The 14,828-nt window shown below is 39.0% G+C and overlaps 1 protein-coding gene across 1 annotated transcript; it reads left to right on the forward strand.

The window, feature by feature from the left end:
* Positions 1-9: 9 nt before the first annotated feature.
* Positions 10-12,850, forward strand: LOC144659428 (ATP-binding cassette sub-family F member 2-like). Its single transcript, XM_078519860.1, has 11 exons — positions 10-414; positions 1,583-1,781; positions 2,316-2,570; positions 3,870-3,972; positions 5,335-5,430; positions 5,740-5,859; positions 7,498-7,587; positions 8,020-8,193; positions 9,284-9,412; positions 11,376-11,579; positions 12,431-12,850. The coding sequence occupies exons 1-11, from the start codon at positions 99-101 to the stop codon at positions 12,539-12,541; spliced, it is 1,797 nt and encodes a 598-aa protein (XP_078375986.1). The 5' UTR covers positions 10-98; the 3' UTR covers positions 12,542-12,850.
* The last annotated feature ends 1,978 nt before the right edge of the window (positions 12,851-14,828 follow it).

Consider the following 14,828-nt stretch of genomic DNA (forward strand, 5'->3'; position numbering starts at 1 on the left):
GCACATGTTGTCTATGGCGCAATCGTAATAAATTTTGTTTGCACTCGTGTTATCATTACTAAAATTTTCTTACATTTTTTAAGCTAAGGAACGTAATTATGCCTTCAGAAGCAGCGAAGAAACGTCAAGCAAAGAAAAAGGCTGCTGCTCAGTCAAGAGGCAAGCCAAAACCGACCACAGATGCGACAGAAAATGGAGTTGAAAATTCGAACGGGACGACAGAAAATGGCGCCTCCGTGAAGTTGGATTTGTCAAATCGTTCGTGTACCGGCGTTTTGGCATCACACGAACAATCGCGGGACTTGAAGATTGAAAACTTTTCCATCACTTTCCATGGAGTTGAACTTTTAACTGATACAAAACTCGAGTTGAACTGTGGTCGTAGATATGGTTTTTTGGGCCTAAATGGATGCGGTAAGTTCTTTGATTTTTTCGATTCGAAGGCACCGCGCGTGGCATAAATATTTTCTTTCTTCTCGAACATACGGGATCGTCTAAGTATTGACTGACCTTTCTAAATAGAAATACTTATTTGAGAGATATATTTTACGAATTCCACCGTTTATTCTTCTCGAATGAAAACGATAGAAGTGTAAAAAGCAAAAATGATTTACTCGTGAAAATATTTCGAATCAAACGGAAGTGCTTTAGAATTCCTTACCATTCAGTTGTAATGGCTTGGTAACCATCATAAATCTGTTCTTCTAGAAGGTTTCGCGGAAAAGAAAGACAAATACTTGTCTTGATCATTGTAGCTGATAATAATGTAATTACGGTAACAATGCTTAAAAAAAAATTTTTTTAAAAAAGTTGCATACTTGTAGAGCATAAAACTGCTGACACTGAAATTGTTTCGACGTGGGAGACAGATTGCTTGCATCGCCCTTACACTGTATTTTATTCAACTCTTATTATTGAACCTACAGTAAATATTAACAGTCGCAAGAATCTTTGGAATACACTGCAGTTTTTTTTTAGTAAATGTACATGTAGCTGTTTCCAGAAGTCAGGGAGGTTTTTTGAGTCAGCAAAAATGGACATTTTGAAGAAATGTCAGGAAAAATTATAACACCACTGATTTGATACCATCAAAGGAAGGAAGAAACATTTTAGGTCAATGTGATTCTTAGCAATTTTTTTTCTTGTAGGAAGCAAGGGCTAAAGGGCCGCTACTTTTACCATATATTATGCACCTATCAATGGTTTGCCCCAGGATGGGGGGTGGGGGCGGTCAACCCACGGGAATTTGACATCGTGAAGCTCTCCCAGGGAAGGGATTTTGACATCTAAAATGGTCTGCTGGGTTAGAAATTTAAGAGGAGATAATGTGAAATTTGACATTCACTAGGTGCACAGGGGTGGGGAATTTGACTCTGGATTCCAAAAAATGTCAAATTCCCCTGGGGTTGCCCCCCTTCCCCCCATCCTGGGGCAAACCATTGATAAGTGCATTATGTGATATATGTGATATTTTTGTATTTAGTTGGTCAGATGTTTATTACTATTAGATGTTGTTTCACAGGTTAAATAACTTTTAGAACTATTTTTCATTCATTTCTGTTGTTTTCTATGTATCTGATAGGCAAATCCACCATGTTGGAAACAATAGGAAACAGGGACATCCCAATTCCTGAACATATTGACATATTCCACCTGAAGAGTGAGATGGAAGCCTCTGATAAAACAGCGCTGCAGTGTGTGATGGAGGTTGATGAGGAGAGGACCAGACTAGAACATGAGGCGGCTGAACTCACCAAACAAGGGGATGAAGGAAGTGAAAGGTACCGCATCACCCTTGTTTGATTACAAAGTAGCGCGAGTATGAATAAACATCTCTATTTACGCACTTGACTCTTCTCCCACTCGTGGGATGTCTAAGACTAGGTCCAAAGCATCCCATACTGATATAACAAAGCTCTAAAGAAACGTGCATCGTGTCTTTGTTTCTAACCAACTTCTTGCCAGCCATTTTCCTTTTAAGTTATTGTTGATCCCTTAATCACGGTTGGACATTATGTCAAACATCATTTTTTTGTCTGAGCAAAAATTGATGGTGAGTTATTGGAATTTAAAAATATACTATATACTATTTGCATTTCTGTGTGAGCGCAGTGAAGTCTGGATCAAACAGTCTAGGTTCGATACATGGCTGGGTATTTTGTTGTATTGTGCTCTTACACATGTACATTTGGTTGCTTCATGCTTTAGAAAACTGGAGTTGCAAGAACCGGCTCTATGGGTCACTAGGCATGAATGCAACCTTTGCCTTTTTCCCATTAATTAGTAGAATAACCTCAAGATTTTATCTCTTTTAGATTATTAGATATCTTTGAAAGACTTGATGACCTCGATGCTGACAAAGCAGAAACAAGAGCTGCTGAGATTCTTGATGGTCTGGGCTTCACTCCTTCCATGCAACAGACAAAAACAAGAGATTTCTCAGGAGGTTGGCGAATGAGGATCGCTTTGGCACGAGCCCTGTTTGTGAAACCAACACTGCTTTTGCTTGATGAACCTACAAACCATCTGGATCTGGATGCCTGTGTGTGGCTCGAGGAAGAGCTGAAAAGGTACAGTAAGATGTTTTATTAATAAAATATGGGCAATAACATGTACATGAAGGTCATTGACTGATGGATGGACCGACCGACGGACTAACTGCCCGACCAACCGGCCCACCGACCGACTGAACCTCCAACTGACACACCAACCGACCGACCGACCAACCAATCCACCCACTGACGGGAGATGGAATTTTTATCTGGCTATAGAAGAATGATGACCGAAAAGGCCGAGTTTTAGCAGCTCCCAGTCATGGGATGCTGCAATGGACACAACGCCTGAAGCGATTTACTTAAACAATGCTGACTTCTTAAGCCAGATACTGTACATGTATGTGCTTCTCACAAACACAGAGTGCCTCCTTGTCAGTGATTACATTACTGACATATTTTTCATGGAAAGGAATGCAACTGAGAAGATAATTTCTTCATTCTTTTCACTTATCAACTACATTAAGTGTACAGACTCAGGATCACATGTTCAAACTTATAATCAAGATTTATTTGCCCTTTAACATCAATAAAAATGAATAATTGTAAGACCTTTACCTCCCATCATTTAGGGCATACACTGTGACTGTTTGTCAGCCAGAGTGTAATAGTACTGTTACATATTTTTCCTCTAGAGGTAAATTTTGTGATATTAGCTGTAATCATAGAATAACAATACAATACAATACTTTAATTTGACACTCCCCTTACGGGGCGTTTCAGTGACAATAAATTACAATAGAAATAACAATTTTAATGCTTACTTCAATGCCATCAAACAAAGCACCAGGATTAGATAAAGTTTCTGTACGCGTCATTAAAGACTGCCTTCCAACGATTCTACTGTCGATCACTCACATCATTAACAGCTCTCTTGGTAACGGCATTTTCCCGAGCGTCTGGAAAAAAGCCGTGGTGACACCCATTCCAAAAGAAGGTGATCATGAGCAAGCTAATAACAACAGGCCTATTTCTTTGTTACCGATAGAATTTAAAGTAATTTAATAATACATGTAGAGCAGTTTTCAATTGAGTGTCGTAAAACCAAAATAATCACTTTATAGCCAATTACAAAGAACACAGACAATCCAGTGAACCAATCAAAACTTGAAGCAAATACATGTAGCCAGCACGAAGCGTGGAAAAACATGCGCGAGTTAGTCACAATTGGTTTGGTTTTACTTTTGATTGGCTGAGAAAGTGGCGCGAGGGTTTCAAACCAATCACAAAGCTTAGTAATGCAAAAACAAAGCAAACACAAATTACAGTACTTTCGACACTCAAGTGAAAACTTTATTTGGTGTATATTTCTTGCAGTTACAAGAGGATACTGGTGATGATATCACATTCACAGGATTTCCTCAATGGAGTGTGTACTAACATAATACACATGCATAAACAAAAGCTTGTCTATTATGGGGTAAGAATCATTGGACACTTTTAAATCCTTAAGTTATTTATTTCTTGAACAAAAAATTGTATATGTTGTGGTTTAATTTTATCTTTGTTTTAAAAATTTTTAAACCAGTTTGATTTTTATTTCCCTTTGTTTTAGATTATGATAATGAATATGAGACAATGGAAAATAGAAATCAAACTGGCTTGAAAAATTTTAAACCAAATACAGTCCGACCTCTATTAAGTGGCCACCTATTAAGCGGCCACCCTCCATTAAGCGGCCACTTTCCAAAGTCCCGATTTATTTGTTAGTAAACGGCTGTATTTGATACCTCTATTCAACGGCCACCTCTCTTAAGCGGCCGCGACCACCTTTTTGCTGCCGCACGTGTATTATTTATATGGTTTTTTACCTCCATTAAGCGGCCAGCAAATTGTTTTTCCAAGTGAAATGCATGGTGACAGATGATATTTAAATAAATCGCCCATGAAATATATTGAGCTAAATTTTTTCACATACTCGTAACTGTTGATGCAAAAATTAAGGCCTAAGAAACTTGTCAACGATGTTTTGCATATTTTTCTGCACGTTATCAACCTGAAGAAATACTGTACATTTCAACTACATGCCCTCTGTGTTAGAGCTAGAACTACATGTATGCATAGGCTGGAAATGCACTTGATGTTTTGTTTCAATGAATTTTGTATTTATCTTCATATATGTTCACTTTTTAAAAGCATTTTGCTTTATAGAGTCAATAAAATCATGTTTACTGCAATTCCTATCCAAGTTATATTGTACCTCTATTAAGCGGCCAACCTCTATTAAGCGGCCACTTTTCAAAGTCCCGAGGGTGGCCGCTTAATAGAGGTCGGACTGTATAAAATTAAACCACAACATATATTAACAGCAGGTTATATTGTTATCATGGTAACCTATAACCTGGCAAAAATGACCACAGCTCGTTTATCAATGATTTGACATTTGTTTGATACCATCAAGTGGAAGAAATGACCAATCAACACATAAACCACTACGTACATTAATGTATGTAAACATCAAGTCTGCATTTGAGCCTTAGTGGCCCCTCAGGCAGGAGCTTATCTTGGTTTTCATAGCACGAAGCCACGAGGTGCATTTCTTCTCTCCCCTGGATGGGATGTTAGTCGATTGTAGGGTAACCCCAGCATTAAGTTGGCAGGTAGACTACCCATTTATACACCTGGGTGAAGAAAGGCACTATGAGAGTAAAATTCTTTGCCAAGAACACTAGGCATTGCCCTGACCAGGGGTCCAACCCGGACCACTCGATCTGGAGTCCAGCGTGCTAAACATTAGGCCACCCCACCTGCCACATTAATGTATGCCTTGTTGTTTGTCCAGGGTAATTACGATACCTATATGAAAACAAGAGCAGAACTTGAGGAAAATCAAATGAAGCAGTACAGCAGAGAGCAAGACCAAATAAAGCATATGAAGGTGTGTTTTATGTAATATTATTGCATACAACTTGGAGATAAATTTTTTATCTGGCTATAGAAGAATGATGACCGAAAAGGCCGAGTTTTAGCAGCTTTCAGTAATGAAAGCTGCGATGGACACAACGCCTGAAGCGATTTACTAAAACGATGCTGACTTCTTATGCCAGATAATTTTATGCACTTCTCACAAACACAGAGCACATGAAATTTTGCAATCATATCAGATCAGAGTCTAAATTATCTTTAATCAGTACAGCTGTACATTGACATTATACATTTTTATTTCTTCTTTTCTGTGCGATTTTAGGACTACATTGCCAGGTTTGGTCATGGAAGTGCTAAGCTTGCAAGACAGGCACAAAGCAAAGAAAAGGTTCTTGGTAAGATGATGGCCAATGGACTTACAGAAAGAGTCACCAGAGACAAGGTGATGAGAATTTCCTGCATTGTCCTTTCATTTCCAAGCTCTAAAGTATTTTGTAAAATCCTGTTTGTAATAAAAATAGCTAGGGGAGAGGGAGGCGCAGTGGTGAGAGTGCCGCCCCACCATGGCCCGGCGACGGCCCGGTGCCAGTGGGGAGGTGTGGCTGCCCCCGAGGGCTCTGGGCCCAGCCCCCCACAACACCAACCCGACGAACAACACGCCACAGCAGCCGGGACGGAGAAAAAAAAAACGAGACAAGACCGAGACAGGGACGAACACACAGACAGGAGCGAAGAAAAGCGACGCCAGCCCCAGGAGAGACGAGACGACCACGAGAGACGAACACACGAGACAGAAAGGGAGCAACATCACACGAACACCACCGACACAACACAAAATCGACTGGGACCGCGAAGCAACCAAGACAACACACGACGACCGAAGCGGACACACAGAAGACGCCAACAGAGACACACGCACCAAAACGACAACGAGGAGGCGACACGAACCGCCACAGAACGACAGACACAAGACGGAACAGAACGACAAAGACAACAAGACGGACGAACGACCAACGAGAAACACACGAGTCACAGCCAAAACCACGCACGACCAAAGCCACGGACCAGACAAACCGACACACACACGACCGAAGAGACCGAGGGCAACGCAGCACACAAAGCCAGACACCCGGACGAACACAAGAACACGAACCCGGGAACACAAAACATAAATGTTTACTATTTTGAGAGTAGGTTATTTGCATGTGATGTCTGGGTGGCTGTATTGGTGAACAAAAACAATTTTTCTCCTTTGGGATTTGAATCTATTTCCCTTTTTTTCTACACACCAAAAGACTTCCTCGGTGGGCGGTGGTGAGCCGGGAGGCCTGACCTCAGAACTGGTGGACGACCACTGAGCGGGAGACGTGGTGGCGAGGACGTTGCGCTGGGTTCAGGTGGTGAGGTGGGTTGGGTGACCGGGCGTTGTTGCGCCACCTGCTTTTTAATTTACTTCCTTATCTGATTGCACAGAAAAAAATGTTAGTCGTTAGTGATTTAGTTTTGAGATGCCAGACTGCATTCTGTGTGGGTTACGCTGAAGATCTTCGACGTGGATCTAGGAACTTGGCATACAGACTTATAAACACCTTGGTGTCTCTTAGATGTGGTGTGTTATACACAGAATGCATCCCCAGGGCTGTAAATAACAGCTGGTCAACAGCAGATCAAAATTTGCTATTGTCCAACGAAATCCCAAGTGTGTGAACTCGGACATGATGTTTGGACAATTTTGTCATCATTAATCATTTTACGGCAACAATAAATAAAAATCTGTCCAGCCACAATTTTGTTTTGTCCAAACAAGATGGTGGCTAAGTAGGACATACACTGTATGTCCTTCAAGTGAAAAAAAATTATTTGCAGCCCTACACCCCGGTCGATATGTGGCGGTCGGGCAGTTATCCTTGTGTTCTGCAATGTCTTATGGCTACAGCAGTAAAAATATTATCATCCACTCCAGTGGAAGCAGTGATATTCCAAGTCAGTTCTGATCAATTTTTGGAAATCAAACAAGCTGCGGTGACTACTTGTCCCATTCATGCATAGACTTTACTTTGGTAATTTTTTTGTGTTACAGGTTTTGACATTCTACTTCCCTGACTGTGGCAAGCTTGCCCCTCCTGTGGTCCAAGTGCAAACCATGAGCTTCAACTACGGACCAGAGAAGGTAACAAGTAACATGTGCATTATGAACACTTTGTCAATTGTAGCTGGAATTTTTAACCCCAGCAGCATGCACATCTAACAAGCGGTGTAACCATCGATAAGTTCCAAAAGGTCATAAATACTCACAAGGAAAAAACAAACTACAGTACCATTATGATAGTCCTTTTTATCTGGCAACATCTGGTTTGTAAAGTCCGCCGTAACCTTTCCGTGCCTTAAGAACTTGTAATTACAGCGTGGCTTGATTGTGTTTTTTTGCTGCATTGAATTATTATTTCATATTCACCACAGCCACAGACGGGCCGACGATCCCCCCTCCCACCACCCGAGATGGCGCAGGGAGCACCCGGAACAGGCCCACCGCGACCCGCCAGGCCGGCGAGAAAGGACAGCCCGAACAGCTGCATAACTAGTATTTATCTATTTTATCCAGCCTGCCATCTACAAGAATCTAGACTTTGGAATTGACTTGGAGTCCAGAATAGCTTTAGTGGGACCCAATGGTGCAGGGAAGTCTACACTTCTGAAACTGCTTGATGGAACATTGACACCTACTGATGGGCTTATACGAAGGCACAACCACCTCAAGATTTGCCGCTATCATCAGGTTTGAAGAAAAATTAACTCTTTCTGCTTCTATGTAATACAGTGGAATAATGATTTTTAAAACCCTCAATTTCTTGAACCTCCTGATAACTTGAACCAAAACTCACTTGGAGCCACAAGCAAAGTTTTTGACATTTTTGACATCATTCCTATGGTCCAGAAGACCATAGATCATGGAAAAAAAGTGATCAATTTGTTTTATACAAATGGTAATACAGACAATTTACCAATGAATTAGATAGAAGATCAGTAGAGAGGGTAGCAAAGGGGGTGTCGTGATCCCGTTTTACGCACAAATTTTAACCAAATTCACACGTCACGTATACTTACAAAGCAGAATTCTCGAATCACGCGTCTTTTCTAGCTATTTTCACGCGTCACGGTACAATTTTTTCCCTATTTTCACGCGTCACGGACTAATTTTTGCCCTTTTCACGTGTCACGCATAAACCCTTTGCTACCCTCAGTAGAAAGTCACGTGCATGCCAGACAGCTCGAAGAATCACATTTTTCTGCTTGAAGCTTTTATATGTTTGCCTTGGATAGTCAAGTACTGAAATTTTGTATCCCCAATTTCTTGAACACCCTGATTTCTCAAACCAATTTTCTTTTCCTTTCTATTTCCTTGAAGATTTGAGAAATGGGTATTCCATTGCAATTACAGTGTACAGAGCGCGGAGAGGGGAGGGGCGGAACAGGAGACCGACAGACACGCAATGCACAACACGAGAAGACACGACGACGAGTGAAGGAAGAGCGAAGAAGGAGGAAGGAAGTCGAACAACCCGCCAGACGCGAACCGGAAGGGAGCGGGGAGGCCAACGGCGCACACGGAGACAGCCACGAACCAGAAGCGGCGGCGGACGCAGAGAAGGGGGTATTATTCAAATAAATCATTTATGAATAATTGCAAATTTTCATACCAGGGGGAGGGACACTGCTGTCACTTGCAGCAAAAAAAAAAATCCAGAGAAAAACTCAGGGGTCTTGCGATTCCGGATTTTAGAATTTTGATGACGTCATATTAAAACCCAAGGCTTGATTGTTTGTTTTGTTCCATGTGTAAAGTGAGGTTTTTTAATGACTTGCAGCATCTCCAAGACATGTTAGAATTGGACATGTCAGCAATTGCATTCATGATGAAATGCTTTCCTGAAATTAAAGAGGTAGAGGACATGCGTAAGTCAATAGGGAGATATGGGCTGACAGGAAAACAACAGGTTTGTGCTTACATACAAAATATATCGTTATCATCATCATCCTTAAACAAAACATTCGTTTTACAAGGGATGGTACCTTACATATTTTACACTTTTTGAACACTAAATAAAAATTAATATTTGTACTTTTGGAGAAAAGTATCTCCCAAATCAAACATTCTTGAAAATTCTATGAAACCAAAATATACCATACTTTAGAGATCATGAATGGTCCAGCAAAATTTTGCAGTGCTCGCAAAATTAGGCTTCTGCTTGGAATGCTTGCAAAATTTTAGTAGGTGGCATGCTCGTTTGCTCGTGCTCGCAAATTTCTATGACTGCTCGCATGTTTGGTTTTAAGTGGAGGTAGCTTTTTGAAAAGTGCTCGTTGCTCGCAAAGCTAACTTGCTTGTGCTGGCAAAGAAAAACATTTTTTTCACATGCTCGCAAGTGCTCGCAAAGACCTTTTACTCTTAACTTGTATGACATAATTTGGTAATGTTTTAAGACAGCGTGTTAAAAGCACTCCATAAAATACAGTCAAGCTCACCAATTAGTCAGGCCTTGTAACAACAACAATCTTTATTTTCATGGCCAGTTTCCATAGTCTGCAAGCAGTCTCTTTCTTTTTCTAGTGGGCAAGACAAAAACGTGAATGCGAGCGATTTGTTTTTCGCCATTTTCATAATTTCAACTCTTCCAGTTGTGCATAGTATTTTACGAACAAAAGCTGACATGCTTTCAGTCATTGTAATTGGAAGAAAGCATATTAACCCCTAAGAGTGCCAATTAGCACATAGTGCCATAACTTGGTCAATATTTGTCCAATTTATTTGAATTTTTGACATCACACTTGTCTTCTAAAGATCTGCATGTTGAAAGCATAAAATTGTACCTTGCCCCTATTTGTAACATGATTGACCACCCCTTCAACTTTTGCAACTTTTTTGCCTGACACGTAAGTGACATGCAACATTACTGAAATTTACCAGTAAACTGAGATCTGCACAATAAGCTATAGTTTAGGGGTATACATGTACCTATTACATACGGAGAGAAACAATTTTTTAAATCTTTTTCTTTTTAATGTTTCAACCAACTTCTTTCAAAACTGTAACTTCCTTCTTGTTTGTACAAGTGTTTTGTGAAATTTTCTGATCAAGAACTTTCAAATGGTGTATCATATATGGATATCAGGTTTATATTTTTTAATTTACGAAAAAAGACCATTCGCTTTAGGGGGTAAAGGGTTAAGTAGCATGGGCATATTTAGTAAATAAACCCCTTCCGATATTTAGGTTTTGGGAACTGCTCACCTACCCCTCCCTTTTTTTTTTTTTGGATGGTGGGGGGGGGGGGGGGAGAAAAAGCGGCTGGTATATTGGAGGATAATGCCCGAGGCTGAAAGATAAAATGAACAGTTCGCTTCTCGGCCAACTGTGAAATTTTGAGGACAATCTTTCAGCCAAGGGCATTATCCTCCAATATACAAGCGAGCCAGGAAGGGGTTTATTTATTTTATAACCCCCTGATTAATTTCTACAGCGCGCTTTATCACCAGTAAATTTGTAGGAAAAAAACCTACGTAATAAACCCGGCGTAACTGGGGTTGAAACAAATGTAAGTTGATGGTTTTCGTGGTTTTTTAACTCCGTGTTATCATTAAAAGTTAAAATTGAATAAGATGACTTCATTTGTTTGTTTTGTTTTTGCCTACAAAATGGGCGACGGATATCAAACCGGACGGGGTATATTCGCTGATACCCGTCGTCCGATTTTGTACCACGTGATGCGTTTTGTCCAATGAGCGCACGCAAAAAATAATAAGTGGGCTATAAGGTCTTATATTCAGAAGGCAGGCTTGCAAATCCACCACATTTCTCATAGAAGTGAAAGGGAGTGGGGGGAAGAAGGGGGTGTAAAAAAATGAAATTTAAAAATTAAAAAGTTTGTAATCAGTGATTCATCTCAAATCAAAATACAGATCTGTCCAATGCGTAACCTGTCTGATGGCCAGCGTTGTCGGGTGGTGTTTGCTTGGCTGGCCTTCCAGGCGCCACATCTCTTGTTACTTGACGAACCTACAAATCATTTGGACATGGAGACCATTGATGCCTTGGCAGATGCCATCAATGACTTCGAAGGAGGAATGGTGCTAGTTAGTCACGACTTCAGACTTATAAATCAGGTAAATAAAAAATACAGTTAACTATGGGTGCAAAGTTGAATGGACAAACATTTGGTTTCTTGTACTGCCAGACAAAAAGCCTTGTTCAGGTTAACAAACATGAACATTTCATTTGTCTGAATGGTCACACCAGTGTATAAAATTATTTATTCAACCAGTAAATAAAATGAATATTTTGATATGGATTTGACAGAGTGATTTCATTTAACCTGTGAAACAATATCTAACAGATAATGCATAATGGTCAAAACTAAACAAAGAAAAACAATAAAATGGTATCTAAAAGTGTAATACCTATTTCACGGGTTTAGTAAAACCACTCTATTCAAGTGCATTTTTAGATTACCGTGTTTACTCGAATAAGCGCCGCAGCCCTTTTTAAAAATTGGACGCCACAAACAATGTCATCTAGACGAAACTTCTACAGTGACTAAAAGAAGGGCATTTTGATTGTCAGTATTCGTCTCTTACGGAAGAAGGTAGTTGCGCTTGCTGTCCCGACAAAGTTCACGGCCTTCAAAACGTAAACAGAACTACGTATTGTAAGAATTTTGGATAGAAGAAAAAGAATGGTCGAGCAGTAAAACATAATAACTTGAACTGCAAAACATTGCTTTTGAAGAAAAGGAACTTCCAAGGCTGTTTCAGAGTTGCATTGTAGTCCTATTTTTAGTTAAACGGAATTCTTCGAACAAGCGCCGCATCGGGTCTGCGGCGCTTATTAACTTTTTTGTCCCAAATGTGGCGCTCATTCGAGGGCGGCGCTTATTCGAGTAAATACGGTATGTGCAGACTTCTCCCTATTTCCTCAGTCTAATGTCAGCTCTGACTTTTTTTTTCTTTTTTTCTAGGTTGCAAAGGAAATCTGGATTTGTGAAAAGAAGACGATAACACCATGGAAGGGTGATATTCTATCGTACAAACAAGAACTAAAGAAGAAAGTCACCAAGAAACAAAAATAGTCACAAAATTATTTAACACACAAATTCAAATATCAGAAACTAAAATGACTCAAGGTACTCCAGATCTGTTCTGTGCAGAACAGTCATGTTTACACTATGCTGTCGTGGCATCAAATCCCTCAGTTCTTTTCAGAGGAAGATGGCACTTGCCATTTATACGATGCCTAACCACTGTGTGGCTATGACCTCCTTCACTACCAGCTGAGCTGGATTCTAATTTTTTCAACTTAAACCTTATTAAACAAGAAGTTCCGCTATAAAAGGGATGGCACCTCCCATTTTTCACACTTCGCGGGGGCGAATTGTATTTTTTTTTTTTTTTTTGGTGGCTGTTGGGGGGCCGAGCCTCCTTCAATATAAACATTTTTTAAAATCTCATAAAAAAAATATATATTATAAAAAAAAAAATAAAAAAAATTTTTCTTTTTTTATGAATATTTTTCTAGAAAAAAAAAAAAATTTTTTTATAAAAAATTTTTGAAAAAAAAGGGGGGTTTTTTTTTTTTTTTTTTTTTTTATGCACACGGGGGGGGGAGGGGCCAGCCCCCCTTAACACCGGAACTTCTTTTAAGAAAGGAACTGCATGGAAAAGTTTTTTATTGCAAACCTCGAAATGTTGAGACTGAAGACTCAACTGCCACTCTGTTGGGTTGTTGTTACTTTTGTTTTGTTTTTTTTCTACAGAGCATATCAACATGTTCTAGATTCTGAAACAGTCAAAGTTCTGTACAAGTGTTGTTGTTGTTTTTTTTTTTTTAATCCAAATGTAAACACACTAATACTTATGGCATATTCCATTAGCGAGCGGTGCGGCGGACACGCAGTGATGGCAGCGCGCCACCCAGCCGGCCACCCGACAGCCGTGCCGGCGCCTGCCGCCGTGCTGAGTGATGCACTGGATGCGCGCCGTGATGGCCAGAGTACTGGTGGTACGACACTCATGAAAACTGCTCTATGTGTAAGAAATTAATGTTAAACTTTCTTCCACTGTATTTTAACTCAAACTGGTTCAGTCTTAACTTCAAAATACAAATTCTATAATACTGTTCCACACTTTGCTGAAAATAGCAGTATGGAGATAAATTTAAATATCGTAATAGATCAATTTATTTATAACTGCTAAGCAATGTTCTTTTCTTTATTTAATTATTTTGCTGTAAGAAATAAAGCAGTGGGCTACTGGTAACTCATTTCTTACATTTGTTGTTCTCTAAAGTCATAATCATTTAAACCTAGAATTTCAATACACAGGCCATTCAATCTTTACTTTCACTATCACATTGGTGCAAACTGGGTACCTTATTCTCACTAAATTTCGCGAGTACTTATTTTCGCGAAAAATCAAAATCCTTTTTTCGCGAGTTTTTTTTTTCGCGTTTTTGGGAGGGGGGTGTAGGTGGGGTGTTTTTTTTTTCTTTTTTTTTTTTTTTTTTTTATTATAAAGCTTTAACCCCAAAAAAAAAAAAAAAAAAATAAAATAAAAAAAAAAAAAAAAAAAAAAAAAAAAAAAAAAAAAAAAAAAAAAAAAAAAATATATAAAAAAATATAAAACTCATTTATTTTAACAAAAAAAAAAAAAAAAAAAATTTTTGGTGGAGGGGGGGGAAAAAAAAAAAAAAAAAAAGAAAAAAAAAAAAAGAAAAAAAAAAAAAAAAAAAAAAAAAAAAAAAAAAAAAAAAAAAAAAAAGAAAAAAAATAATAAAAAAAAAAAAAAAAAAAAAAAAAAATTTTATATAAAATATAAAATATTTTTTTTTTTTTATTCTCCGCGCCTTATTTCCTAGAATTAAAATTTTCCCTTTTTAAAAAAAAAAAAAAAAAAAAAAAAAAAAAAGAAAAAAAAAAAAAAAAAAAAAGGTATTAACAACCCATCTGGGGCCTCAATCTTTCTTGCCAAAAATGATAAATTTCTGTCGATCAATAGAGGGACTTTTTACAGCTACTGTAGCAACATTTCCAAAAAGCAAGTTTACTTAAACAGCAAGTCCGCTGTATTAGCTTTCTATGTACCCTAGCTGATTTATGATTTGAAATAACCCCCTCTTGTTTAACCCCCCAGCGCCCCTGAATCCCCCCCCCCCCCCCACCGCCGCGCGCCTGCCCCCTCTAGTGCCCCGCAAGCAAGCTAAAGTGGAACTAATTTATATACAAGCAAAATAACAGAAGTGGAACTAACCGCAGGCAAATTGGAGTGCAAATTTATGTTAAATCACCTTGACTTATTGAAGCAATTCAATGATCTTCTGCGGCTTGGAAAAAACACAGCCTGAAGTAATTACTACTAAAA

This window comes from Oculina patagonica, chromosome 7 (assembly GCF_052425735.1).
Source record: "Oculina patagonica isolate OP01 chromosome 7, crgOcupat, whole genome shotgun sequence".
Classification (NCBI taxonomy): Eukaryota; Metazoa; Cnidaria; class Anthozoa; order Scleractinia; family Oculinidae; genus Oculina; species Oculina patagonica.

Excerpts from the sequence above, each read along its gene's own strand:
- LOC144659428 (XM_078519860.1), top strand. The coding sequence starts at position 99 with ATGCCTTCAGAAGCAGCGAAGAAACGTCAAGCAAAGAAAAAGGCTGCT. Across the intron at positions 7,588-8,019 it reads TCAACTACGGACCAGAGAAG|CCTGCCATCTACAAGAATCT; the intron begins GTAACAAGTAAC and ends TATTTTATCCAG. Across the intron at positions 11,580-12,430 it reads ACTTCAGACTTATAAATCAG|GTTGCAAAGGAAATCTGGAT; the intron begins GTAAATAAAAAA and ends CTTTTTTTCTAG.